The sequence below is a fragment of the Python bivittatus genome, unplaced genomic scaffold (genome assembly GCF_059951505.1).
Source record: "Python bivittatus isolate LINGU-HERP-01145 unplaced genomic scaffold, Pbiv_v1 ctg000700_np1212, whole genome shotgun sequence".
NCBI classification, from domain to species: domain Eukaryota; kingdom Metazoa; phylum Chordata; class Lepidosauria; order Squamata; family Pythonidae; genus Python; species Python bivittatus.
In genome coordinates this window covers 100,174,402-100,201,356 of record NW_028277098.1, presented here as the reverse complement: position 1 = coordinate 100,201,356, position 26,955 = coordinate 100,174,402, and the positions used below count along the sequence as shown (strand labels likewise).

The window sequence follows — 26,955 nt, the reverse complement described above, 5'->3', positions numbered from 1 at the left end:
CAAAACATCTGAAGCACCCCTTGAAGACCGTCGACATTGACAAAACCACCACCAGTCCATTGCAAAAGGCAGCTTTACTTGGAACTGCTTCCATCCTGCAACGATGCCTTTCACACCATCAGACAGCAATGTCTGCCTATCCCAGGTCCTTGGGAAGGACTTGATAGGTGGACAAAAATGCCAAATCCAGTCTAAACATCTGGTGGACTGTGCAACCAACAATAATAATTGGAGATACCCCATAAATTAAGATCTCAGCCATACCCGGGAGTGCAACCTTTGCTAAATACCTGAGATTTTTCAAAGTGCCTTTGGGTTCTGTGAGAATGTGATGGGTTTCATTAGAACCTAAGATCCCCCCCCCAAAAGTCACTTGAATGAAGCCAGGGGCACCCCCAGCAATCACGTCTGGTCATTGGATATTGATTGATAAGCTCAGAGAACCCCAAGGACTCCACAGAATATTGATTTGTTTGGTTAAAACATTAACTTCCCAGGTAACTGTGAAATGCAAGCATTGTTTGCACATTGGGACCTTTAATTTTGCATTTACAATACAGACTTTCCTTTTTATACTTCCCATAATGGAGGAAATTTCTGGGATAGTAATTGGAGCATCTATTTTTGTGAAAGCCAAATAACTTTAATATATACATTTGCATAAATAAATTACATCCAGCACAAGTTTTGTTACATTGCCAATTTTCCAGCAGTAGAGCTCTGCCTCTTAATTAGGAGTTCCAGGATTTTTTTAAATTAATAAACTCTACAGCCTGAAAAAAAAAATTGAAAACTGCAGAATGCCTTAAAACTCAGAATGTTGACCGTGATCCTGGTGCTGTGTCCTATCGCCACTAGAGGGGGCTATGCTAGTGGGGGGGGGGAAATCACATTAGGACAAAGAGGAACAGTCTAACCCATGTCGTATAGTATTTCCGATTCCCAAATGCAACTGTAATATTCCCCCAGTGAGGTCTGCATGGTGGACGTTCATGAGGACGAAATGCTTGAGATAAAAAGCCTTGCCTTTTCTGCTTGTGTGGAAGCCCTCTTCCTCCCCAACAGGGAGGAAGGAAAGGGCGACGCCACGCAACATCAACAAGCAAAGCAAATCTTCAGCTGACCATTTAAAAAAAAAAAATCCAATGCCCCCTTCGCGCCCGGCTCATTTGAGCGGACTCGGCCTCTTCCTGCCCCTCCCTCGCCCTTCTCAGGAGTCCATCGGGAACCCGAAGTTGAGGCGGCGCCTTCCCCCACTCGCACTTCCTACCTCTTGGCGGGGCGTGTGCCGCCGCCTCTTGATGACGTCTGCTGCCCGGAAGGGAGCGTCGGTGACGTGTGACGTCGCACCGTCAAGTGGGGAGCTGCAGCGGTGGTTGTTTTCCCCTCTGCCGTAGCCGCGCAACGGTTCCGGGCCTGGGCGAGATGGAGAGCGCCAACCAGGGTAGGGGTCGCCGGGAGGAGCCGGGGAGGCCCGTTCCGGCTGCGGCCGGTCCCCAGCCCTGGTCCGGGCTGCGCGGCTCCAGCCTGCCTCGGGGGGCCGGGGGGAGTCTCTCTCCTGACTTGCGTCCCTGCAGCTAGAAATCTAGCACGTTGGGAAGACGCGTCCCTCGCGGGCTGGATTTCTAGGTGCAAGGGGCGGGCTCCATCCTTGTTTCCGGGGGTTTAGGTGGTCTCGCCCGGACAGCAGCGTTTCAGAGGCGCGGGTCAGCTCCCCCGCCAGGGGAAGGAAGGCGGGAACTGGGGTGGGGGGGACGAGGAGCCTGCAGCGGAAGCGGCGCTGGGCGTGGGTGGGGTGGGGAGGGGAGGGGAGGGGAGGGGAGGGGGCATTTTATTTATTTATTTATTTATATTTATTATTGAGGCTTCTGTAGCCTTCGGGGCGGCCCCAGGAGGAGCTGGGGGTCGCGGGTGGGCGCCGGGGGCCGCCGCTCCCGCAGTCCCTTCCCCCGGGGGGATCGTGGGAACTGGACCCGACAGCCGGACCCCCGCCCGCCGCCTCGGGTTGCAGGGAGCACCGGGGTGGGGGCCGCCGGCGCCCGTTTCCCCCTCCAGGGCCGGGGCGGGGGGCCTCGGGATGGAAGCCTGGGCCGCGAGGAGGCCTTGGCGTCAGGAGCAGCCGGTCGGGCGGGTTTAGGGCCGCGCCAGGACGTCCTGGGCAGGGAGACGAGCCTGGGAGGGGGCGAGGGGAGCCTGGAGCTCCGGGATCAGCCAAGAAGTGGGGGCAGGAAGGCCCCCCTGGCAGAAGGGGGCTCAGGGAGGCTGGTCTAGGCTTGGGGGCTAGCTTTGCGGCTCTAATCTCTTCGAGGAAACCGTCAAACCCACCCCCAATCATTTGAGGGGTGGGTTTTATGGCTTAGAGCAGTGTTTCTCAAACTTGGCGACTTTGAGATGGGTGGACTTCGATTCCCAGAATTCCCCGGCCAGCGTGCTCTCTTGCCTTGCATTTCTCAGTGGATTCAGCCCTCGGTCCTTTTACGAAATATCCCTGGCTTCACCCAAATTTTTAAGGAAGGAGGGGATAGGTTTTGCAACCAGATTCAACCAAGCAGTCAGTATCTCTTCTCCAAATTGACCAAAGGGAAACCTCTCCTGGGGCTCACCAAATCCCTCTCTCCCTTCATTTCTCTAAATGTTATTTTTAATCAAGAATAACAGTAAATGGGAAGGCAGCATGTTAGAAAGCAAAGACTCATCCTCTTACTAGAAAACCAAAGTAGTGGGTGGGTAACAATCTAGAGCAGTCTTTTTCAACCTTGGCAACTTTAAGATGGATGGACTTCAACTCCCAGAATTCCATGCTGGCTGGGGGATTCTGGGAATTGAAGTCCACCCATCTTAGAGTCGCCAAGGTTGAAAAAGACTGCTTTAAAGCAACGCTTCTCAACCTTTTTTTGCCCATAGCCTCTTTTCGCCCTTGTTTTTCTCCTGTGGCCCCTCCATCCAGGTCTCATTACTGGATACAGACATGGGGCATTTTGTGGGTTAGGGTACAATGTAGTGTTTGGAGTATAATACACTTTGCTTTTTTGTGGGCCCCCCGTTACATGTTTTTTTACCTGTGGCCTCCTTGAAATATCCTAGGGCCCCTAGTTGAGAACGGCTGGTTGAAAGCACAAAATATGAAATTGCGAGACAGCGGCCCTCTGTTTCACAAAAGTTGTTGATTTCTAAGGCCGTCTCTTCTCATAGCAGGTTGAGTCTTGTCTCCTATTACAGTGGCAGCTGTGTTTTCATAGGCTGTGTGTGTTCTTGTGTATCTTGAATGTGCAGCTGTTCTCTGCCCACCTCTGCATGAAGAGTCTGCATATTTGGGAGAGAGTAACCCTTTGAGATTCTAAAAATGTAGAGAAGTCTATGCATTTGCTCTGATACAAATTAGGCAACGTTTTGTGCTTTCAGCTTCCTTTGATGTTTGCTGAAAAAATGAACCCAAAGGTAGCTGCAGCATTGGAAGAATGTTAGAAATGTCCCCAACCCTTAGGGACTTTTGGCAGGGAGGGCTTCGATTGCTACCATAAAGTTTAGTAATTTGTTGTTTTTTTAATGGGCTATGGTATTATCCCACCTGGCTTCCAAGTAAGTAAAAAAGTAGTTTATACCCTCAGCAATCAAGAAAAGGTTGTGAGTGGAAATAGTTGGAAAGAGAGCAATTCAACCAAATTCAGTGAACTTTGGAATTGACATTCGAGCTTGCCTTCTCCTTCCAAATGCTGGTCACCCACCGGTCGGCTGTTTTTTTTCCGGTTTCTGGTCCTTTGCTTCCTTTCTCTAAGCATACGTTCAGTAAGCAGCTGGAGGGTCTTCCTCCATCTTTTTGCCCAAAATCAATTAATAGTGGCTGTTTTCAACTCCCCCACCACCCTGGGCTAATGGCCTGCCAATTTCCAGTAAAGATTGTGTTAACCAGTTGCGTTGTTATGGTCTTAACTGGGCTCCTGTGTGAGTGTGTGTGCGGGTGCGTGTAGGGGAGGGAAATAAGAGATGCGGAAGCTGTTGAAATACCCATGTGGTACCTTCTCTCGTGTCTGCATGTAAGCATAAATTATGAGGTACATGTGCACACAAAGACAAACACCTACTAGGCAGGTACAGCCGGGTTTCACTGTACTATGTTAACCGACCAGGTTACAACCTGGCAACGTGTGTTCGTTTTGCGTTACTTTTAAGAAATGCCTGTAGGTCTTGGCTGTATAACTAGGTCTGTAGAGTGTCACTCCCGCAGTATTAGCCAAAGGGCAAGGAAATGTCACATCCCACATGTTGGGAGCAGGTAATGCATCCTTACGGTTGGAGTGTGTTTACAGACGTGGCTTGTGATTCTTGATATGCAAACGCCCTTGCGCTAACCTCCTGGGCAGGGCTTCCTCCAGCATCTTCCATTCCTGCTTTCTCCAGCTTCTTTCTGTACAGGCAGCATCTGCTTGACTAACACGCTTGCATTTTATCTGCTTATCCTTTCCCTCCCTTTGCTTCTTGTCCATGACAGATATCAACCTTAACTCTCCCAACAAAGGTCTGCTGTCCGATTCAATGACAGATGTGCCTGTGGACCACCCCAGCGCTGCTGCCACAGCAACTCCTTCAAGAGCCTCGGCCTACAACGGGCTCACCGAAGCCGAGGAAGAAGAGCTAAGGTCTGAGCTGGCCAAGGTAAAGGTTTTCTTGCTCGGCAGGTTACCTTCTGTCCTCTCCTTGTAGGTTGGGTAGGAGGGAGACCAGGTTCCTCCCCCTCTAAGGCAATTAAACTTTTCTCTGTCGTGTCAATTGTTCTTCCTGAGCTTAAAAACCAGTGAGGAATTTGGAAAAAATTCCTAAGTGAATAGCAACATTTTTTTGGAGATTAGTTGTCTTTCCTCCGAAGAACTTAGGCAGGGAGATATGGTCTCTTCCACCTCCCCACTTTGTTTCATGACCTTTGGAATAAACCAGTGAGAAGTTGACTTAAGCAAGAACCACCAGTGGCATTGTGAATTGAGTTTCCCTGATACTTTGCTTCAGCCTTCCTTGACTCAGTGCTCTCTAGGTAATTGGATTATGATTATCATCACCCTCATTGCCCAGAGATGAGGAGAGCTGCAGGCCAAAACGTCTAGAGAACATCTGGTTGAAGAAGACCAAAAGTCCCTTCAAACTTTTATTAGCTTCTTGCTGGAGCCATTCATGCTGTGAAAATTATTCAAAAACAATACTTTAGAATGTGCAAGTACAACACCTTTTTTTCCCCTTGGGAAAACTCCTGTGTGTGCCAAAGCACCCTTTCCAAATCATTTTTAAAACATGCTCAGTTCTATTTACTGCATTGCATTGATCTTTAATGAATAAGCCAGTCCCATAACCTAAGACTTTTTCACATATCTTTAGTTATGGCTAGACATTGGGCATGGAGAAGGGATGACACAGTAATTTGACACATGTCGTCAGGTGTTAATCGTCCTCTTCATTGTGGAACCGTGGCGCATACATTACAACATTTCCAGGGGCTGCACCAATGTTTCTATTCATTATACTTACATCCTGTCTTTCCTGTAGGAGCTGAAGGTGATAGACATAAGGTCCTCCCTCATTTTACACTCAGTGGATGGGTTCACGCACATATTAAAGCTTAAATGTAGATTAACAAAACACTGTTGCTTTGTTCACATAATACTCTAAGCCCAAATAAACCACCACTACCTGTGGCTTTGTGTGGTTCTCACGACAGGCAAACTACATGCTACCCATTTTAGCCAAGTTCTTGCGCAAATCCAGCTAGCCCAGAAGCACCGGATGATTCTTCTTCTAAAAAGCTTTTGTCTTATAAGTAGCCAATGTATTTTTTTAATCTGTGGCTTAATTTCAGGCTTGTATGTCTAGGTGATTAAAATCACCAAGGTCTGCAAAGCGATATTAAAATTGCAAATCAGAGTACGTGTTCAGGGTTGCGTGAGCATTATAATAAAACTGATCTCCATTAAGAGATCCTGAGTGTACAGTAGTGCTTGCAAGCCTAACAAATACTTTGCAAATCACTTTAAGATCCAGCCTTCCCAGCAATTTTGTTTGATTTAGGCTCATCTTATCTAGTTGCCCCCGGAACCTCAATTTATTTTTCATTTAAGCACTTATGTGAGCCACGTCGTTATTTTTAGAACATTTTCTGGGTTTGCTGGCAATATTCCTACAGTCACTAACCTTATATAAGATAGACATTGGGGTGCCTTGGGCTCCAATACTGTATGGCCCAGTGACCTCCATTGCTGCCAATCATCCTCCCTGCCCCATCTTTTAAAAAGATGATAGGAAACCACAGTGTCACAGCACACCAGTCTCTAGCATCATTTTTATTTGCAAGATTTCCTTAGGTTGTCTAAACATGCGTTTAGAAAAGTAGAAAACATGGAGGGGCTTCTTTTACCTTCTGTTAAATGGGCGTTTTGTGAATGGCCATGTCCTTCATGGCAGGCATTTTGTGTACAGGTAAGGTATCTTCCATGGTAGCCTGTTTGTGAATGGTCTTAAAACTTCAAAACAAACCTTAAAATGTGTAGCACGTTGGCTGCATTTATGCGACATGCTTACCTTCCTGAACAAGTGTGCATAGTACCTCAAATCATCAATTAATCCAAAGAGCTGAATCTGCACATCATGGAGACTCACTTAAAATGACCAAGCTTAATGCTAACGAAGCCTAGCGTGTCATATGAATGCAGCTGGTGAATCGGTCTGGCCTGTTTAAGCGTGTTGCGCAACCCCCCTGTGGATGTGGCTGATGCTTTGACATTCTTAACACGCCTGTAAAGTTGACGTATTAAGATGAGGCTTCTCTTGAAGAACATGGGGTATTTATTACTCCTCCTCTGTGCTGTCTTCTACTTGGCCTTGTCTAATTTGGACTTCTCGCCCAACTCTGTTTCCGTAGGTGGAAGAGGAGATCGGCACCTTGCGCCAGGTATTGGCTGCCAAAGAGAGACACTGCGGAGAGCTGAAAAGAAAGCTGGGCTTGACCCCCTTGGATGGTTTGAAGCAAAATCTCTCCAAAAGTTGGCATGATGTCCAGGTTTCTAACGCGTAGGTGTTCCCTTCTTTGTGGTCTTGTACGTTGTTGCGCACAGTAAGAGAGGAGCGCTGAAAAGGTGTCTTGTAGCTCGGCAAGGTGGAGAAGGTACTTCCCCTCCATTTGCTGCATGGTGTATCTGTGAAGTTCTCCGCCTCTGCAGTCCTGACTTAGACCCTGATGGGTTCCTGGGTGAGGCTTCCCCTGCTCATCGGGGCATGCAGAGCCTTCCCCAACGTCACTCCCTCCAGAGGCCTTAGAACCACTGGGCATCTTGAGAGTTGTGGTCTTAAGGCATGCAGAGGGCTCCCAACTGTGGAAGGCCTGTGTATCTTGGAGGGCAGCATTTCTCAACCTCGGCAGCTTTAAGATGTGTGGACTTCAACTCCCAGAATTCCCCAGCCAGCAGAGCTGGCTGGGGAATTCTGGAAGTTGAAGTCCACACATCTTAAAGCCGCCGAGGTTGAGAAAGGCTGCTAGAGGGGACTGTTTCTCTAAATCACAGGCATTGGTGCTAACAATGATGGTGACTCAATAGAAGCCCCTGTGGTTTTGAGCCACAAACAGATGAAATTGGCCCATTTTTGGTATTTTTAATTGGATTTATAATAAATTACAGCTGGACTCTACAAACATCAACATTAACATGCACTTTGGGACTTGAGATAGCCTCAAGGACGCTGTACGTTGCAGTGCTGTGCGGTGTTTTCTCTCAGGAACGTAGCCCAGGGCTATTTTCCCTTCCAGCATTTATCTCCTCTTCTTCCTCCCGGGATTGGGCCATTTTTTTCCCCTCTCTTCAAGCTCTTAGTCTCCCCATTTTTTTTTTTAAAGTGTGATTGACCCCCGGGTTTTTGTTCCCAGCTATGTGAAAACCTCTGAGAAACTCGGAGAGTGGAATGAAAAGGTGACCCAGTCGGACGTGTGAGTTCCTTCCACCTTGCAAGCACTGTCTGATTCTTCCTGGCTCTGACCCTCCCCCCTCGGCCCTGCACCCCCTTATTTTGGTTGCAGGAGAGGCTGCTTGCGCGCTTGGAATATGGGAGATTCACACTGAGGCCTTTGGCTTATTAATTTTCAAACTTATTCTTTGCTGGGAAATGCATTCCTTGGTCATGTTTGACGCTAAATATCTTGCAGGCTTCCCTGAGGTTTCTTGGTGCAATTCCACTCAGTTACCAGACCACACAGGAAAAAAAAAAGTGATTTATCGTACAGCATTATTCTGTGTCCTATCTTGCCCCTAGGGCACAATGGGGTATCTTTTCTTTTTCAATGCCTTAGCCTGATCATGGCTCCCAGTGAAGTGAAGAGAGCAAAACTGGACTAAGTTCGGGCAGATTAGGGGAGATTCCAGTGCGAGAGAAAAAGGATTTTAATCTGCCCAGAGCAAAGTGGTGCATAACAGGGGAATGCTGGTGTGTGTGCTGGCGAGTTGCACGTTTGCACCTAGGGGTCTGTGCCTGAATGTGTCTGTCGTTTTCTAACTATAACATAGCCGTGTGTGGAACCGCTTGGCTGGAACATGTGAATGGCAAAGAACCGTGTCTGGATGGACGATATAGTTGAGCAGTAGAGGAGCGGAACTTCTGCATTGCTCTTCCAATCTGGAGCCGCTTTTCATGGCCGACACAGACAAGGAGAAGGAGGTTTTACAAGCCCAAAAGAGTTTTAGCAGCCTGCTTCTGATTCCTCAGAGGGGTTGGTGTGGGGAATGAGTGCCCCATCTTCCTTCTCTTTTGAATTAAAAAAACCCCCAAATCTTAGGGCCAATTTGTAAGACTGATATTAAAAAAAAAAAAAAAAGGGCTGTTTGCAAGAGTGTTCACAGTGTTTCTCAACCTTGGCAACTTTAAGATGGGTGGACCTGCTGGCTGGGGAATTCTGGGAATTGAAGTCCACCCATCTTAAAGTTGCCAAGGTTGAGAAGCACTGATTCAGTTTAAATCTCTGACACTGCTCCATGCTGAAATTCTTCTAACTTTTTGTATCCCACCTGGCCCCTTCCAAGCACGTCAGAACCTCCAATCCCAGAATTCTTAGCCACACCAAGGGAGCACCAGGTTGGAGAGGGTTGTTTTAAGCTTGCTTTTAATTTTTTTCCCCTTTTAATTGAAGCAGACTCTGGATGAGAGCCTCCCAGTCTAGTCTATAGCTTTGGGATTACGGGACTGGCCCTGCTTAAGATTCTGAGCCCAGGTCTGGGGAACTGGGTGCTTTGCAAAAGGTGGCATTCTGGGGTCGGACTGGGTATAGATGCTATTTTGGTACTTGTCCTAAGCAGTGGAAGAAATGAAGAAGGCTTGACTTTGGGTGCGGTCTTTGGAATTTAGGACGGTGTCAGTAATGGGTCCATCCTTAGCGTGGCTCTGTTAGGAGCTCAGATACGTTTTTATGGCCCTGGTATTGTGGTGCACTGCTCGCTGGCAGAGTTTCAACAGGAATGCTTATGTAATATCCTGCTTCATGTGCGAAACTGCCTTCTTGAGCGTGAAACAGGATGTTTTTTGCTCGAAGCATTTCTAAAATGGCTCAGAGCCACCTGATGGCAAGGTAGCAGTTTCACACACGAAGCAGGATGCTGGTATGAAATTCTGCTCTGAAAATGAAGAATTTGCATCTCCCCCCTCCCCCCATTAAAAGTCTTGGAACTGCTGGTAAATCTTTTATTCGCTTAACGTTTTTGGCTTGTCCTTTAACCCAAACACCTCCTAACGCAGCTTACCAGGATGGTAGTCAAGTGTTCCCTGCTTACAAGATCATGATATGTAAGAAATATTCCGTGGCTGCCAAAGATGACCGGAAGCCAGATGCATCTTATAGGAGAGAAAAGGGTTACTTCCTCCTAAAAGGTGGCCTTTAGTAATTGTATAAAGAAATGAAAGAGGCGTTCTCTAATCTGCGTTGTATTTATAGATATGTTTCGGCCAGCAATACACTGGAGGACTGGAATGAGAAATTAACACAGTCAGAAGCGTGAGTGTCTTAACCTTCTGCATAAAGCACGCACCTTCTATATACCACCACTAACTCTTCCTTCCTTGCGCTAACCACCTTCCTGCTTGGTCCCTATTCTGTAAATGCTTCTTGGGTGCTGAGTAATCAGGAAAAATCGGGAAAAGGGGTGAAGAAATGGGATGCTGAACCTTCCTTTGTGTTTCGGGCTGTTTTGCTGATGTTTGTCCAGGGTTGGTTGATAGTAAGAAAGTTTGTTTACCTTGACCTTTTTTGAAACCCCAGTCGAGATGAGGCAAGTTGAGTTTTATGTGCACATTTTACTTATTTTTATTTATTCAGTTTTCATCCTGCCGCAGTCTCACCGCTCTCGGCAGTTCAAACATCACAGTAAAAGCAACCGCAGAATTAAAAAGAAGCTTACCATCCAAATTGTGAAATCAAAGCCGAAAGAGAGAGAGGCATAATAAGAAAAACGAGAGGTGCAGGGGACGTTGTTGAAAGGCTGTTAGAAAAAGTTCTTTTCTGAATAATTTCCTGAAAACGTCCAGCAAAGGGTCCAGTCTGATCTCAGTAGGGAGCCCCTTTCATAGCACTGGTGCTGCTGTGGAGAACGATGATTATGTTATGACCTGGACAATGGAGCGTTACAGTTCAGTGGGTGGTGGGAACAACCATCTCCAGAATGTTCCATTATTCTCCTGGGAGTCCCCAAACAGGTTTATGTTCTGGACGATTTTCTTTGGCGAGTTTTCAGTCCATCCCCAGTACGGCTAGATTAGCGTGATCTGGGGGGAAATGGAATGGTCCCGTAGCTAGTGGACAACCAAGAAACACACAAACGGTGGCATTCCCACATCACATTAAGTTACAACATGATTTGCCTGATTTAGTAGTGTGTGCATGTGGCCATGTGATTGGTGACCCATGATTACGGCTGGGGATGTGCAATCTTTTTGGCCCAAATATTGCTCTTTTCTAAAATACATGTCAAAGATCCTGTCCACAAAATAAGGCTGGGCCAGACCAAAATATAGTGTTTAATTTTATTTAAATTTAAATTAAATAATATAATCAATATGATTGCTCCTCCTGTATTCATTTTTCTCCTCCTGTCTCATTCAGTTACCCATTTGACGACTATATTTGGAGAGATTCTGGCTGTGTCTAAGAGATGCAGTTCTGTCCTTTGCTTTGTGTACCTTAATTTACACCTTAGTCTTGTGAGTGAAATGGGCCACCATGGCTTGTTCATGGCTTAGTTCAGTGTGCAGTTACGACAATAGGCTGAAAGCACAGCTTCTTGAAAATCTTTTTTTAAGTGCCAGGGTTTAGTACATGAGACTCTGAAGATATACCTAAGAGCGCATATGTCATGGTTTTCCTGTCTGTGACCCTCCCGCGGCTAGAAAGCTAGAAGGGTTAAGCCAATAAGAAATACAAATGATTGCAGAAGAAATTATACAGATTGGCTCCACTTGCTTACTCAATATAGGTCACAAGATCCTGTTTCTCAGTGTAGAATTCAGACTATTAGGCAAAGAAGCGGATATGTTTGCCCAGTACTGGTGTGAACCCATGTTTGAGCCTACATGGTGATGATTTGAGCAGCAAAGAGACCACCTAGTGGCCCTTTTTAAGGTGACTCACTCCCTTCCAGGTAAAGGGTATTGGTCAAGACCATCTGAAGGGCTGCTGTGAAGAATTCTTGCGCATTTAGCAGACAGAGCCACCCAGATGTGAGAAAACCTGAACTCCAGCTGCACAATGGCAGTGGAGGTGACCAGGGCTTCATCTTGTGTTCAAACGTACAATGGCGCTGAACTAGTGGTACTTATGACCAGTCCTTGTACTTGCAGCTGTTGCAGTGTCCCCACAGTCCCATGATCTCGATCCAGGTGCTTTGTGACTGGCTCGCAATTACGACATTGCAGCGTCTTGCAGTCATGTGATTGTCATTTGCAACCTTTGCTGCCCGCTTCCAACAAACAAAGTCAGTGAGGAAGCCAGCAGGAGATCGCAAATGGCACGTGACATGACACTTAATGACGGTGCAGGATTCGCATAACGACAGCAACCAGAAATGCCAGAACTGCTATCACTAAGCGATGCAGTCATGTGACATTGTTATGACTGCATTGCTTAGCAACAGAAATTCTGGTCCCAGTTACTGTTGTTAACCGAGGACTTCCTGTGCAACTTTTCCCCAGACTGAACAGGCAATGTGGTGGAAATCCTGATTCAGCATCTGAATGGGGAGGAACTAACTCTGACTGTATCCCTCCCAAGACAGAGTGGCTCTGGGTTTATGGACCTAGCGATGTCAGGAAATTCCATCTTTGATTCTGAACAGAGTTGTATTTGCTGCTCAGGGCTTGTCCTTCTCCACCTCCCATGCTGGCTGGGGAATTCTGGGAGTTGAAGACCATACAGCTTAAAGCTGCCAAGATTGAGAAACGCTGTCCTAGACATATGGTTCCTGCTTGAGCAGGTGGCCATTGAGCTGCAAGAGCTTTTGGAAAGCTATATCTTGCATGTCAGTTGCACCCTTTCCTGGACTGGGAGGCCCTGCTCACATTCCCTCATGCCCTAATCACGTCCTGTTTGGATTACTATAATGCACTCTATATGAGGCTGCCCTTAAGATGCAGTTGGTGCTGAATGTGGTGGCCTGAGCAGTAATGAATATATCTTAATACAGGTAGTCCTCAACTTATGACCACAACTGGGACTGAAACTTCTGTCACTAAGCGATGTGGTCATTAAGTGAATCACACCCAATTTTATTACCTTTTTGTTGTGGTCATTAAGTGAATCACATGGTCGTTAAGCGAATCTGGCTTCTATTGACTTTGCTTGTCAGAAGACCCCTGGGAAGGTCACAAATGGTGATCATGTGACCCTGGGATGCTGCAACTGTCGTAAATACATGCCGGTTGCCAAGTGCCTGAATTTTGATCACATGACCACAGGGACCCTGTGATGGTTGTAAGTCTGCGGACCACACTTGTCACTTTTTTCAGCATCATTGTAACTTCGAATGGTTATTAAACGAATGGTTGTAAGTGAAGGACTACCTGTATAGTCAGGTGACCCTGTTGCTTCAGGAGCTGAATTGGTTGGCAGTCAGCTTCTGGGGGTGATTTATGGTTCTGGTTTGAATCTTTAAGGCCCTACATGACTTTGGACCAGTTAGGGTTCCAAAGGCTCACGTTGATGAATTAATGTGAGAATAACCAGGTTATTCTCACATTAATTCATCAACGTGAGCCTTTTCCCACATTCATCTGCCTGTCCAGTCACATGGAATAGGCCCTCTCCCTCCAGGTCTGATCTGAATAAGAATGCCATCTGACAGGACCTTGGAAGCAGGCATTAACAGTTGCTATTCCCTTACTCTGGAGTTCCTTCCTTGTGGGGATTCGGGCAGCCTTTTCCCTCTTGAGCTTCAGAAACATGGTGGAGACCAACTCGTTTGTCTTGCAATATGCGATAACTGAAGGTGGGGCTCGCAGGTGCATGACATTTCTATTTTCTGGGCTTTTATCTTTTTTCTTTTAATTTTTAAATTATTTATGGATAGTTGGGTTTCTGAGCATTATTTTATCTTATGTTGACATTGTTAGCTACCCAAAGTCTCTGGGAAGGGGCCCCCTATAAATGAAGCAAGCAAGCAAATAAATAAGGCACAGAAAAGTGCCCTCTGGAGCTCTACGCTGTCCTTGAGTGGCTGTCTGGAGTTTTGCAACCCGGATCTAATAGCCCTGTAAAGTGGGGGCATTGCAGGATTCCCTGCGCGCTGTTGAAGGTTGTCTGGAGATTGTCCTGTGAAGCAGCGCATCTCTGCTGACTTTGCGATTGCTACTACGTGGGCCTAGAGGTGTGAGTTGTGTTATGAGTTGGGAAGCCCGATGGCGTGGCTCTGAAGGACATGCTTCATCCTCCTTTGGTGATTTGGATGGGATGACGCGGTTGGCTTTAGGCCAGACTAAGAATCCACCGTTTTACTTGGTACCTTTTGCTAAAAACTTAATGTGGGTTTGTTTGGCTTGGGCTTAGCCTGATGGGTGAACGCGAACATTGTGATGAATTTATGGTTTAGCAGGAGTGAATCAGTACAGTGAATTATGATTAAACTCTTTTTTTTTTTTTTTTTTGCAATAGTTAAAGCCACCAATTCCAGAAGGGGCTTGCTGTATTGTGTGAATGGGAAATACATTTTGTCTTTGTCTCTGGGTTCCTGAAGTCGTTCTTATAAATCAGTGTTTTCCAACCTTGGCAACTTGAAGATGGGTGGACTTCAACTCCCAGAATTCCCCAGCCAGCCTTGAAGTCCACCCATTTTCAAGTTGCCAAGGTTGAGAAACACTGATTTATAGGAATGGCGTGCTAGAGCCTGAATTGGGCTTTCAGGTAGGAGAATGGGAACAGTAAAATAGCAGCTGAACTTGACTTCTTGTGATTCCCCTCCAGGAAGAGCAAGATGAAATCTCTATCTGTGGACTGCTTTTTAACGTGTCCCTCAATGATTTATTTATAATTATTTAATTATTAGAATCACAGCCTGCCTTTTCTCCAGATGCTCCAGGTAGCATATATAGCACTCCTCCCTCCTCCCATTTTTTCCCCCACAACAAGAACCCTATGAGGCCGTTGGGCTTGAGAGAGTCTGGCTGGCCCAAAGCCCCTCCTGAGCTTCCATGGCTGAAGGAGACTAGAACCTGGGTCTACCCACTCCTGCTCCACCACCGTCCCCACTTCCCCATCCTGACGCTCCAATTTCTGCTCCCTCAGCGGTATTTCCTGCAGTGGCGCCAGCAAGTTTGCAGATGTGCTGGCCAAGGAGAGAAGAACAACTGGTTCCTGGCGTCTTGCAAGTTGAGATACCGATTGCGCAGCGCTTCGATTAGAATTTTATTTCCTGCCTGGGACCCGAAGTGGACGTCTCTGCGGGAGATGGAGCACAGCTCAGAGTTCAAACTGTAGCTGGTCAATTCCTGAGGGGGGTTTCACAGCGCAGACTTTTTCAGAAAGGAGAGCAGAGGGGGTTTGTTGGAAGTTTGTCTAGCAGGAATGGGGTGAACACAACTAGTAGCATTCCCAGACTGGTCAGCTAGCTGTGCTGGGCGTTGCGTTCAGGGACATTTTGGAAAGCCCCAAGTTGCAAGCTACACGTTTTGTGTTGATGGTGATGGCGGATGTGACTTCCTCAATTTGTTTTGAAATCTTGTGGTTAGAGGGAAAAAAATAGAGCAAGATTATGCCCTTGGAAAGTTCTAAATGTTGGAGAAATCTCCCAATGGGCAGGGGAGGCCTTAAAAAGAGGCTGCTTTCACCGTTTAAAACTGCAGTGTTTGATGGCAACTGACAGGAAGCGTTTCCCTTACTGAGCATAAACAAGCCTGTTTCTGTTCTGGATCAATGCATCAGTATTGACTATTTTTTTAAAAAAAATAAAGTTTTGATGCTGTGCCCCAGCCTCTCCGCACTCAAGGTGTTTTGGAATTTCCTGAAAGTCAGGAAGATCTGCTTTTTTTTTTTTTTTTTAATGCTGCAAAGGAGAAGTGTGGGGTCACAAGAAGTGGAAGAAGAAATAGAAATAGAACCGCAAAAGGCCAGATGTCCTCTACATCTTGTGGTGGCAAAGGGTGATGATCTAGAGACAATCTGGTTTTTTCAGCTCAGATATGGTAGCCCTAAGTTGAAAGGCACGTGGAAGATAAGCTCTTTGCTAATAGGTAAATACCAGCAATGTTCATATGTGTTTTTTTCCTTCTTTCTGTTCTCCTTAAACAAAGCAAAAAAAAAAAGAATTGATAACAGCAGATGAACCATAATAAAGAGCATTAATCCTCCTTAACCCATTATCAGGAACTAGCCAGGGAACGTACACCTTGAAGTATCTAGAGCTGCTCTCAAAGTCTTACCTCAGCTGAGTGCCTCTCGGAAGTGACACCTCTTCGCTTAAACCTGTTTGCTAGCCTGTTTCGCCCTCCTGCCGTAGTTGCAAAGCTTTGCAAACCTGTGCTCCTCCAGCAATGTTTGTGCACCCAGAGTATGTTCTCAAAAACGCCCCTCCCTTCCCTACCCCCTGTTGTCTAAGCGCCAGCTGTGCCTTCCTTTGCTCCTTTGGGGCCTTTCTCAATTAATAACTGCCTTCCTCTGGCAACTCTTGTTGTTCTCTAGCTATAAAAGGACCCAGGAAACACTCTCTCAGGCGGGCCAGAGGACCTCAGCTGCTCTTTCCAATGTGGGTTCCGCGATCAGCCGGAAGCTTGGAGACATGAGGTAAGTGGTTCAGTGGTGTCTTTCCTTTTGTCCTAATTCTGCCAAAGGGGAAGAAAGTCAAAAGGAATTGAGCACCTTTGCCAGTATCTGGTTCCAGTTTATAGCACTGTGACACTTGTGACAATGCCATATTCATTCAGTGCAGCCCAAATGATGATCACCATTTTCCTGTGTTCAGGAAGGCTCATGTAGGTAACATCTCTGAACAGGCATTTTTCTGTTCGTTGAAAGGAATTTAGCATCAGTGGTCAGAAGCAGTTGCTTAGAGGTACCACAATCGTCCTTAGAAACCGAGGCTATCATTCTACTTCTTAAGTATGATGATCATTCTGTGTATAGGATACTAAGGAATTAAACCAGTGTTTCTCAACCCTAGGGACTTTAAGATGTGTGGACTTCAATTCCCAGAATTCCCCAGCCAGTATGCTGGCTGGGGAATTCTGGGAGCTGAAGTCCCCACATCTTAAAGTCCCCAGGGTTGAGAAACACTGAGTTAAACTTAATTATACTGTTTATAAGCATCTATGTTTACAATAAGATTATTCATAGATGGTCATGAGCAACACAAATCACTATTGTTCTTGGCATTGACCTTGGAATAGCAGTTTAAGTAACTCAGTAGTATCCTATTCTTTGGCCTAAAAGTCTGATTCTTACATGCATCTAATAAACATTTTACATGATTCATCTTAATTTTACTGCTTATAAAACCAGTCTGATGATCTCAATGAGAGGCTATGGATAGGTTAACTTTTTATTATTGTTAACATGTTCAGAATTTCCCTCGGTCATCTGTTACACCTTCCCCATTGCCAGCACTTCAGGCTTTGGTGTTTTGTAATACAGTTCCAATAATGTAGATAAGGTGAGCCTTCAGCTGGGTTGGGAATGCATTCAGTCCTCACCTTGAACTACTTAGCAGGAACTGTTGTCCCTGAGCACCACAAGCAACCCAGAAGCTCTGGGTGAACGATTTCTTGAACGCTATTGGAAGCTTATGATGCAGAGACGTACCTCTTGTACATAAAACTCCTTTGGGCTTGCAAAGATGTAGAGTTGGTGTTTCTTTTGAGCCAAGTGGAGAGAAGGAAGGGGTCAAATTCCATCCTATGTGTGTATGAAATGTAACAGATTTCCCCCTTTTCCCCCTTTGGAGTTTTTCTTACTAATGATTGTATAGAGCAACTGCTTAATGCAGTCTTTCTCAACCTTGGCAACTTTAAGAGGTGTGGACTTCAACTCCCAGAATTCTAGCTGGGGAATTCTGGGAGTTGAAGTCCACACCTCTTAAAGTTGCCACGGTTGAGAAAGACTGGCTTAATGTGTGACAGTTTTGTAGACAGCAAGGAGAATGCTTAACTTACCACAACCCTGATTTTTCAGGAACTCTCCTTTCCCCATTTGGATGGGATTATCTGGGTGGTAAGCGCATGATAAACTCTGATCACATAAATACGTTTTTGAGATCTGCAGGCACCTCTACAATTTAGGTATTGATACGGCACCTTCCTCCCATTCCAAAATGAACACCTTTGATCCAGTGCACTAAAGAATCATATGCTGATCTTAACCTCTTCCCCTTTCCCCTGCAAACGGATGTTGTTTGTTCTCAGAAAGCTGCTCAGTATGCATGAGGAGTGTAAGTTTTGATTTACATGGTTAGTTTGCAGACTGTCCACAGTGCTAATTAATAGCAAGGGGTCATTTATACAAGGGGTGGGGCATTTAAACACTTATAGGTATTTGCTAGACTGCATTACTAAGCCCATGAATACCAGTGTTCTCTGAATCACACAGCCATTATGAATCATGAAACAGAGCAGAATTAAACCATGGTAGCAGTTGAGATCATGGGGAGGTGAGGAGGAATTGGAATATCTGTGCCCACTTCATACAGTGTCCATGGGTTACAGTGAACAGCAGTTCTCAGCTGATTTTTGGAGGGGACTCTGTCAATCCCCGTCTGAGCAGAGGAATGCGTAAGAACATAAGAACAGCCCAACTTGATTTGGCCAAGGCCCAGTCTAATACAATATTGGTTTCTCCCATGGCCAACCAGATCTCTCTAGGGCACTGTTGTCCAAACTTGGCCACTTTAAGATGAGTGGACTTCAGCTCCCAGAATTCCCCAGCCAGCCATGCTGGCTGGGGAATTCTGGGAGTTGAAGTCCACTCATCTTAAAGTGGCCAAGTTTGGACAACACTGCTCTAGGGTGTTGAAAAGCAGGGGATGGAGACCTTCCCCTCTCCTGCCATTGTTCCCTTGTAAATAGTTTTTGAAGTCATGTTGTCCTCACCAAGAGCTAAAGTTGAGTCTTCCAGATTGATAACACTTGACAGGCCATGATTAACAGTAAGGTTTAAAACTGGAAGAACAAAGAAAGCATGACTGCTTTATCACAGGAAACAGGCAGCCACCATCTCTTCCTCTAAATCTCAGTGCTGTAGACCAGTGTTTTTCAACCTTGGCCACTTTAAGATGTGTGGACCTCAACTCGCAGATTTCTCCAGCCAGCCTTGCTGGCTAGGGAATTCTGGGAGCTGAAGTCTGCGTATCTTTACGTTGCCGAGGTTGAGGAACATTTCCAACTGTGCTGTTGGGCCTCCTCGTCAATGAAGGGGTCAGTTTTGACTTCTCTGGCAGCTTCCACAAAGACGTCTCGGTTTTTGCAGGGCGGAAACACTCTAAAAGATAAAGCCAGCACTATTTCCAAAGTTTGTCTTATGTGATCAGAGGCTAAGTGTTGTGGTGAGTTCCTTTTCTTCAAAAGGCAGGCGTTATCCCTGCTCCGCTTGTCTTTACCCTGTTGTCTCTGAGATTTTACTGCCCTTCCCCAGCAAACCGAGTGTGCTCCTTTACTTTCCTACGTGCCTGCAGTGTGATCCTGAGGTTTGGCTGCTTAAAACGGGTAACAGCTCTGGATGTCAATATGAATTGGGGAGACAAGGAAAGCCTCTGATCTTGGCAAATCTTAACTGCTGTGGTGTATAGTCCTCGACAGAAAAGGCTGTGACGTCAGTATGTTTTCTAAATCAGATTATTCCAATCCAGTCTTCTTCAGATGTGATGCATTACTCCCACTTTCCCCAGTCAGCTTGGCCAATGGCTCTTCTGGCTGGGGATGATGGGAGATACCAGCTTCAGGAAGGCTGGTCTGTAATTTTTTAAAGCATCTAATCAAATCTAATACATTTCATTGGGGTGGATCCAGTGGGTGTTAGTCGTAGAACGAACTTCGGGTAATCACAGCTAAGCCAACAGGAGTAGAGATGTGATCCTGAGGTTTGGCTGCTTAAAATGGGTAACAGCTCTGGATGTCAATATGAATTGGGGAGACAAGGAAGCTTTCCTTGTCTCCCCAATTCATATTAACATCCAGAGCTGTTACCCGTTTTAAGCAGCCAAACCGCAGGATCACATCTCTTCTCTCTTTCTCAACGGATGGTTGAAGTTGCAGAATGGGCCAGCTGCCTTACCAGGTGTAGATTTTTGGGATGTGGAAAATAGTTTCCCACCCATACCTAAGCATCTACCACTCTTATGTGTGGTTTGAATTGGACTCAAATCTCTATCTTGCACTGGTTTTTATCCAGTGCAGAAGGTTCATAAAATGGATTTCCAGTATTCTCTTGGAGTAGGGTTAATCTGTTGCCATTCAGGCAGTAACGCTTGGGAAGAACCAGAGATTCAAAAGGACAGAAATCATGAGCCCATTGCTAATTCCTTCTCATTCATGCAGCGGTGAACAGGAGGAACAGTTTAAAAAAGTCTTTATTTTATTAAGTGACTAAAATCACCTGGAATAATGGTGGTCCTGTCAAAGATTCCCAGGTTTATTTGCTAATGCCTCTCTTGGAAAACTGGTTTTCTAGCTGCTGTTTCCTTGCATTGTGAATTTCTCCTGCCAGAAGATGTAATCTCTGGTTGTTATCTTGAGCTGTGTTGGTGCTGCCTGGAAGAAAATGCCAGGCTACTCCTGCATTGTACACTCAAGCATAATTTTAGTCTTGCTTTTAGTCTTGGGGGGTGATGTATCTTTCAGAATTCACAATTGAGTGAAAATGAGCCCCATTCTTTCTGATCTAGGCCCACGTGAAGGTAGTCCACAGGCCACGTAGCAGATGTTGGTAGCCTGATGGACCTGTTGGTTTAGTTGGTTGGTGGGCAGAAGTTGTCAAGCATACTTTTTTTTTTAACTCATCAGAGCTGTTTGAGATTTGCCATGGACTTTCAAATGTATCAGTGATTTAATTGATGAAAGATAACTTTATTTCACCTTGTAGCATGAACACTAGTGAAATAAATATTTGGTGGCAGGAGCATAATCCTCATATCATTCCTTGTCCTTTTAAAATTCATCTCTCGGTGGATTGCTTGGCGCCTGAGTATTGTATAGACAAGATGGTCTTGAAATGTACCCCTAACTTTCTCTCTTTCCCTGTTCTCAATCTCTGCTTCCGTTGGATTCTTCCAGGGCCCATCCCTTCTCACATTCTTTTAGGTAAGGCTCTGCAGAGATGTAATCTGCATGGGGAATCTGGTTATTTTCATGAAATACATGGACACGGATGGCACCAAACCAAATGCTGGAGCCACTGATGGATCTGAGTTGTACCTTCCATGACAGCTTGATCTGCTTCTCTTCAGTTTTTCTGGACTTAGTTAGTGCACATGGGCCCAGAGAAAATTATTAGAGGAAGTGCTAAGCAGGGCTCAACAGATCTTTGTCTGGTCCGAAAAAAGATTGCTTTTTAAACTAAAGTTTCAGTATCTGTGCAGGGTTCATCACGTGCTTGGCTGGCACTTTCGTTTGTCCCTACTCTTTTCTCTGAATGCAGGATGGTTTTAAGATCCATGCTCGTTGGGGATTTAGAAACATAGGACAGCAAAGTCAGGCCAAACTCACTTTGCAACCCTGACAGATTATGGGTTTCCATGCCTCTTCCTCTATATCAGTGTTCCTCAACCATGGCGACGTGAAGATGTGTGGACTTCAAGTCGCCAGGGTGGAGAAACCCTGCTCTATATCGATCAATCCAGGCCATTGTCGCTCAAGTGTGTTGGGCATAACATTTGAAGGCTCTTGCTAAATTAAACATTTTCTTCTTTTGAGGGGAATGGAGAGAATAGGCCCTATTTTTCCCAGAGAAGCCGAGCCTCCATCCATACTGCAGTCTTAAAGGTGTTTTTCCCTCTTAATGAGACATGTGGCCTCCTCCCATTGCAACAAGTTGGTGACATTACTGTTGCTTTGTGTCTCAGTGAGAAAGTCTAGGTTATAAGCACCTTGGGGAAGAGCAAAGAAGTAAAATTTGGGGTATTGCTGTCATCTGTTTCTCTCTCTTTCCCTCCTCCCCCACCATAATTCTCCTGATCCTCCACTGAGAATATCTCAAAATGCCTTGCAACTTGCAACTAAGCTGTGTGAGTGGGGCAATAGATAGGGTGTGAGGATGTCCATGGTTTAATGCTTCTAATGTTTCCTCCTTTCCCCTTAATGCTTCCGAGTAGCAGTTACTCCATTCGTCATTCGATAAGTATGCCGGCTATGAGGTAACGTAGCACAAGTGCCATCTCTTCAAAAATGAAGTTTGCAAGGGGTACCTGGGTGGGTACAATGGGTTGGAGTTCATCTAAGAGGCATGGAGCATTAACAATAATTTGTAGCCTACAGCCTTGTAGACCTTGTGAGAGCTGCTGAAGAAATATTAGTGTATTTATACATTATTATTTTAATAATATATCTCGTTTCAACAAGATGGGCGGTGACAAATTTGATATATAAATAAAAAATAAAAATATAAATCCTGTACAAAACACAAAGCAAGCTTTGGATATCATAGACTATTTAAGACAGCCGTAGAGAGAAAATTGGCATTTAAGAGTAGAACATGATCTACCACATTCTGCCGAAGGAGTCTGCCTCCCCACACCCCCCACCTGAGCAAAGAATCATAGTGGCCCATCATTGAGATGATGTCTGTCTGAAGGCCCCCTTCTTATTTTATTTTACCCAAGTGTCTCTATTCTAGCTAGGATACAGAGATATATTTTTTCCTTTTCCACTGCTGATAATCAGAGAGCTTCTAATGTAGTGTTTCTCAACCTTAGCAACTCTAAGTTGTGTGGACTTCAACTCCCAGAATTCTGAGAGCTGAAGTCCACATATCTTCAGTTTCTGAGGTTGAAAAACACTGCTCTAATGTATCCTGTGGCAGAAAAGGCTATAAAAGTAACCCTCCACTTATTTTTAATTGTGCTGAAAAGCAGATCGGCAGTTGATGCAATATAAGACAGCTCTTGGGGTCTGAGAAAGAACGGGGAAAATTTCAAACACAGCAAATGAAGAGCTGATGGACGTTTCAGTCTTAGCCTAGTAAAAGAGCCAGTAGTCCTTCAGTTATGCAGTCTGGAGTAAAGATGTAAAAACAATTTACACATACCCTCTCCACTGCCTTGAATTCATGTATAAATGAGGGCGGGAGTTTGGCTTTTTCGTTTTCCAAGGTTGTGTATCCTAGCCCCTTATTTTATTAAATCTGATTTGTGAACTCTGTGGATCTGGCTTCCCAGTCATACACTGACATGCAACCGTTACAGGATTGTAGATAGGATCCTATGGTGAAGCCCCTTCTAATATCCTTATAGCTGCAGCCAAATCTCCTGGAGTTTCCAAAGAGGCTTCAGAGGTAGCCCCATGTAGAGTATGTTCAGACAATACAGCCTGGGTGTAACTCGGGGATCTCTGACCGTGACACTGTGTCCTTCTCAAGAGCAGTCCAAGCTGGCACCCATTTGGGTACAGCTACCATCTGGTCCCAGGTTGTCAACTGCAATCCCAGATTATTCAAAAGATGAATCCCATGCCCAACATACTGAAATTCCTGTACCAGATTCCGCAATAGGACCACCTCTATTTTGTCCAAATTAAGCTTCAATAGAAGAGGATCTCTGTAGCTCAGGGTTGAACTGTGGAGTCCTTGGTGCTCTCTGTGCTCGGTTGTTTGCTTGCAGACATTTTGTTACCTGACTAGGTAACATCATCAGTGCTAGTGAGTGTGGGGTTTGCTCCCTGTTTATATACACTGGTTTGCTAGTGTTAGCACAGGTGTGGTTTCCTCCTTGGTAGTTCCTTGATTAGGGCATTGTTTTCTGCTTGCTTGTTTGCCTGGTGTTAATCCCTGCTTATCTGGGAGTAGGCTGCTGAAGAGAATGTGTTCTGGTCTTTTTGTTTCCTTCTTAGGTTTTGATGTGGTTTATCTCTGTGTGCCTGTTGATGGCTGATTTGTCTGAATGCCAAGCTTCCAGGAATTCCCTAGCATTTTTGGACTTAGCTTGGTCTAAGATGCTGACAGTCTCCCAGCTGAAACTGTGGTTGAGTCTGTCCATGTTGTGAGATTAAGGAGTTTTCATGGTGTCTTCTGACTGCTAGTTGGTGTTCATGGATGCGCTCTGCAAGCCTTCTGCCTGTCTGTCCTACGCAGTGGCTGTTACAGTCCTTACACTGTATGTTGTAGATGACTCCTGTTTTTTCTTCTTGGGCTACTGGGTCTTTTGGTTTGCTTAAGATGTTCTGGAGGGCTTTAGCTGGTTTGTGTGCTACGGAGATGCCGTGTAGTCTGTGGGTGTTTTCTGAGATGTTTCTGATGCATGGCAGTGTGACCTTTTTCATAGCTTGTGTTGGTTGTGTTGTAGTAGGTTGAGTGGCCAGGCACTTTTGGATAAAGTTGCGTGGGTATCCATTGTGTTGGAAGATGTTGTATAGGCGGTCTGTTTCCTTCTTCTGCTGTTCTGGGTTGCTGCAGTGTGTTTGTGCTTGTCTGAATAATGTTCTTACCCAGCTCCTCTTGTGGGAGGTTGGGTTGTTGCTTTGGTCATGGAGCACTTTGGTTAGCATGGGTTGTGTTTCGATAGACTTGCGTTTCTAATTTGCCTTCGTTTCCTCTGCTGATAAGGATATCCAGGAAGGGTAATGTGTTGTTGTCTTCTTCTTCCCTTGTGAATTTTACTGATTATTGAATGAAGTTGGGCCAGATTTCAGATTTGGGTTTGAAGAAAGTCACCAACCCACAACAGTGCTGGCAAGGTCTAATTATAAGTGTAGGATTATGTGAGCAAGGGGTCTTGTGAATTACTTGCTCATACTTACTGTCTGTTGTCAGCCAAGTGGCTGATGTTAGGGCTGGCAAGGCTAGCAGCCTAAGTCCCTTTGTGTAGGGCAGTGTTTTTCGAACTTGGCAACTTCAAGATGTGCGGACTTCAACTCCCAGAATTCCTCAGCCATGGCTGGCTGAGGAATTCTGGGAGTTGAAGTCCGCACATCTTGAAGTTGCCAAGTTCGAAAAACACTAGTTTACGGCCTCTTCCCTGTTGATTCCATGTCAGTTTGGTGAAAAGCAATAGTTGTAGGAAAGCAAGTTTGTCAACAGGAACTAAGCTTGTTGAGCCTCAAATGTTGGTGGGACTTGACAGTTCAATAGTTATCAAGTTTTGTATCAGATGCTATACTTGGGGGCTGTTCCATGCTGCTTTTGAACTACTTCCTGGGAAAGTTGGAAACCTAAAATTTCTTAACTAGTTATAATTCAGTTTTGGTGTGTATACACGACTTCCAGGGAGGGTCACATCTTTCTCTTTCTGAGCAAGTGTGTGCATGTTTCTCATTCAACCAAGAACTTCCTCTGTGTCTTTTGGGGATGTTTCTGTGCAGCCTCCCTTGGTCCTCCCGATCATGACTCCCACAGTTCAGTAAATTGTGGAGGTCATAAATTGTGGGAAGTGGGTTCTGGAGTGCTCTCCAGATACCGTATCGCAACCAAGATTGCCTGCCTGAACAAAGAATGCAAACTCGTAGTAACCTCTTTCTGCTTATTTTTTTGACATAACTGATCTTTTTCTTTTGCAAGAAATTCAGCAACTTTCAAGTCTTTCGAAGACAGAGTTGGAACCATAAAGGTAATTTTCCTCCCATCATACATGGCAGATTTTTCTGTTTTTTTGCAATGAGCGCAAATCCTGCTCTCTTAATGGGTTGGATGTGTGCAGAGGAAAAGAGCTTGTGTTATGTGAGATGAAAAAGGGACACAATTGGTCTTTATGTGAGAGGGTATTGATGGGGCCCCAACACTCTCTTTTCTAGTCCTTGAAAAGGAATTGTGCAGCCAAGTTATGGGTACAAATTGCTGATCCTCAGTGGCATGATTTCCTGCTGATTTTTAGTATGGAACAAAACATGTGTTAAGCTGTTTGGACAGGTTTAGTACATCTAAAATAGCCCCCTGTGATAAAATTGGCCCTACCCACTTGTGTGAGTCCATCACCCCACCCTACCGCTGCAGTGTCCAGCCACCAAAAATATTGATGAAGCAAGTATGGATACCACCCCAGGCTTGTACAGAAGAGAGAAAACAGTCCCAAGGCTTTTCTTCCTCCTGCCGTTTGCAGCATTCATCTTGAACCCAGCTTCTAGTTCCTGAGTCCAGCATAGGCCTCCTTGCTTTCAGACTTTGTAGAAGGAGAACCGTGCTAGTCTATGGTGGCAAAAAATCAAGAGGAGTCTGGTAGCCCTGTTTCCGACTAACGGATTTTATTAAAAGGCAGAAGCTTTTGTGAGCTGCAGTTCACTTTGTCGGACGCATAGAGTGGCTGGACTGATGTAGGGTTTAAATTGGGATAAGAGGTAGGGGGTGAAGGAGGGGAAGTCAGGCTGGCTGCGCAGTTGCAGATTGCAGGTGAGAGAGACACAAGGACCTTTTCGGTTAACAATTGGTGTATGTTAAAATCCCAATGGGTCTAGCCATGCTGTGCATCTCATGAAAGCTTGTCCCTTTTAATAAACTGTTTAGTTGGAAAAGGGGCTACCAGACTCCTGCTGACTTTTGGCTTGCAGACTGCGATTCTCACTCTACTCTGGTGTTCTAAAACTTCAATGTGGACTTTTTCTTCGGCCCATCCTTCCACCCCGCTGGATTTCTGCAACTTGTTGTAAACCCCAGGAAGGGTTTCTTCCCTTGCTCCAGCCTGTGCCTCTGTTTGCGCTGTGTTCGGAATGAGAGCCCATTTCTCTCCTGAGGTCCGTGAGAGGCTGGTTTCCTCTGTTAGAAAATGCACGCAAATGGGAGGGAGGGAGGGAGGGAGGGGGAAAAAACAGCCCCAGAGGAGACGCTGGTCTGCTTAACTTGAACTCATCTTTCTCTTTCGTTCAGTCCAAAGTTGTGGGTGGCAGAGATAACGGTGCCGATCAGCTCCATTCCCCGACAGCATCTGGAGACAAGCCGTCCCAGGACAACGCACCTTTCTAAGTCTACGGCATGGTGGTGCCTGACTGCCGGAGCCCCACCCTTTGCTCTTCCCAACATGCAAGACAAAAAAAGAAAAAAAGAAAAAGAGAGAGAGAGTTGCGGTCCCACTCGGAAGAGAGAGATCCATACATCATATGTAGACATTTTTTGCTGCTGGATTCTTCAGGTCCAATAAAGTGAACACACCGTGTTTTGTACACTTACCTATTTTACACTAAAGGTTTCTAGATGGAACACCTTGCTGTGCTTCCGTTTGGAAGGGTATCAGCAGGAGGGTTCTGCTGTTAGGGCCCAAAAGGCCCTTTTAGGCTTCAGAGGCTTGTAGCCACCCCCCTCCCCCTTAGTCCCCCTCCAGTTGCAAGCAGAAATTTGAG

The 26,955-nt window shown here is 45.6% G+C and overlaps 1 protein-coding gene across 8 annotated transcripts; it reads left to right on the top strand.

Annotated features, from left to right (window-relative positions):
• Window positions 1–1,289: 1,289 nt before the first annotated feature.
• Window positions 1,290–26,771, top strand: TPD52L2 (TPD52 like 2). Of its 8 annotated transcripts, XM_088154103.1 has the most exons (10): window positions 1,290–1,444; window positions 4,490–4,653; window positions 6,902–7,050; window positions 7,901–7,960; window positions 9,953–10,012; window positions 16,178–16,279; window positions 20,755–20,781; window positions 21,792–21,833; window positions 25,187–25,235; window positions 26,486–26,771. In XM_088154103.1, the coding sequence occupies exons 1-10, from the start codon at window positions 1,426–1,428 to the stop codon at window positions 26,579–26,581; spliced, it is 768 nt and encodes a 255-aa protein (XP_088010229.1). In that variant the 5' UTR covers window positions 1,290–1,425; the 3' UTR covers window positions 26,582–26,771. The 8 variants fall into 8 exon arrangements, with proteins under 8 accessions (XP_088010229.1, XP_088010231.1, XP_088010230.1 ...); XM_088154105.1 differs by lacking the exon at window positions 7,901–7,960; XM_088154104.1 differs by lacking the exon at window positions 9,953–10,012.
• The last annotated feature ends 184 nt before the right edge of the window (window positions 26,772–26,955 follow it).

Bases quoted from the DNA above. Each gene is read 5' to 3' on its own strand.
- TPD52L2 (XM_088154103.1), top strand. The intron at 10,013-16,177 runs GTGAGTGTCTTA...GTTGTTCTCTAG, and splicing joins AAATTAACACAGTCAGAAGC to CTATAAAAGGACCCAGGAAA. The intron at 20,782-21,791 runs GTAAGGCTCTGC...GCTTCCGAGTAG, and splicing joins CCCTTCTCACATTCTTTTAG to CAGTTACTCCATTCGTCATT.